General features: G+C 41.3%; 1 protein-coding gene across 1 annotated transcript in view; it reads right to left on the bottom strand.

Moving 5' to 3' along the window:
- LOC105564120 overlaps positions 1–697 on the bottom strand; it is a 3,168-nt gene continuing 2,471 nt past the window's right edge. Inside the window, exon 2 of the mRNA XM_012016267.1 lies at positions 1–697. Coding sequence (XP_011871657.1) covers positions 130–697 — 568 coding nt within the window. The 3' untranslated portion in view covers positions 1–129.

Here is a 697-nt window from a genome sequence, read left to right as displayed (position 1 = left end):
TTCGCGAAAAATGAGTTTATTCTATTATTATGAGCAGATTATTCCATGAAATATGTGGTGACCCTGAAAAGGGCCGTCTTTTTTCCCGAGAATTAAGGTCACTAGTTCTTGTCGCTAGTCAGTCAGTCATTAGTCAGTCAAAGATCCGGTATGCTTGATAACATTATGGAGTCGATCAGGTATTGAATCAAGCAAGGCCGCGAAAAAGTTGGGTAGAGACCGAAGTTCTTCCCAAACTTCTCTCGCGTGGTCGACTAACGCCGCTACTGTGTTCTCTCCTCTTTGTTCCCAGTGTTGAATCATTTGTTCCCAAACATCCTCCATCAAATTTAAATCTGGCGAACGATCAGGCAACTTGATTAAGCGGATTTCTTGATGATTCTGGAACCATTCTTGTATTTCGCGTGATGTATGGACATCAGAATTATCCTGCACTACTCGGATAATCGGCACCTCTTCCACAGGATATATTGCTCGCACGGATGGAAGGAGAACTTCTTCCATTATACTAATGTATTCCTCAGAGTTCATCGTTGAAGGAATGTCGATGAATTCACCAATAGCACCGCTGGAAAACCAGCCCCACATTGTACATGAAATTCTTTCACTTATGTGGGTAGCCACAACATTGTTTGGATTAAACTTTTCTTCGCTTAATTCCTGTACATAAGGTACATTGTTTGGATTAAACTTTTCC

The sequence above is a fragment of the Vollenhovia emeryi genome, unplaced genomic scaffold, assembly GCF_000949405.1.
Source record: "Vollenhovia emeryi isolate VEMERY1.0 unplaced genomic scaffold, V.emery_V1.0 DF939168.1, whole genome shotgun sequence".
Taxonomy (NCBI): Eukaryota; Metazoa; Arthropoda; class Insecta; order Hymenoptera; family Formicidae; genus Vollenhovia; species Vollenhovia emeryi.
Note: the sequence above shows the minus strand (reverse complement) of the source record. Positions and strands in the feature narration are given on the sequence as shown.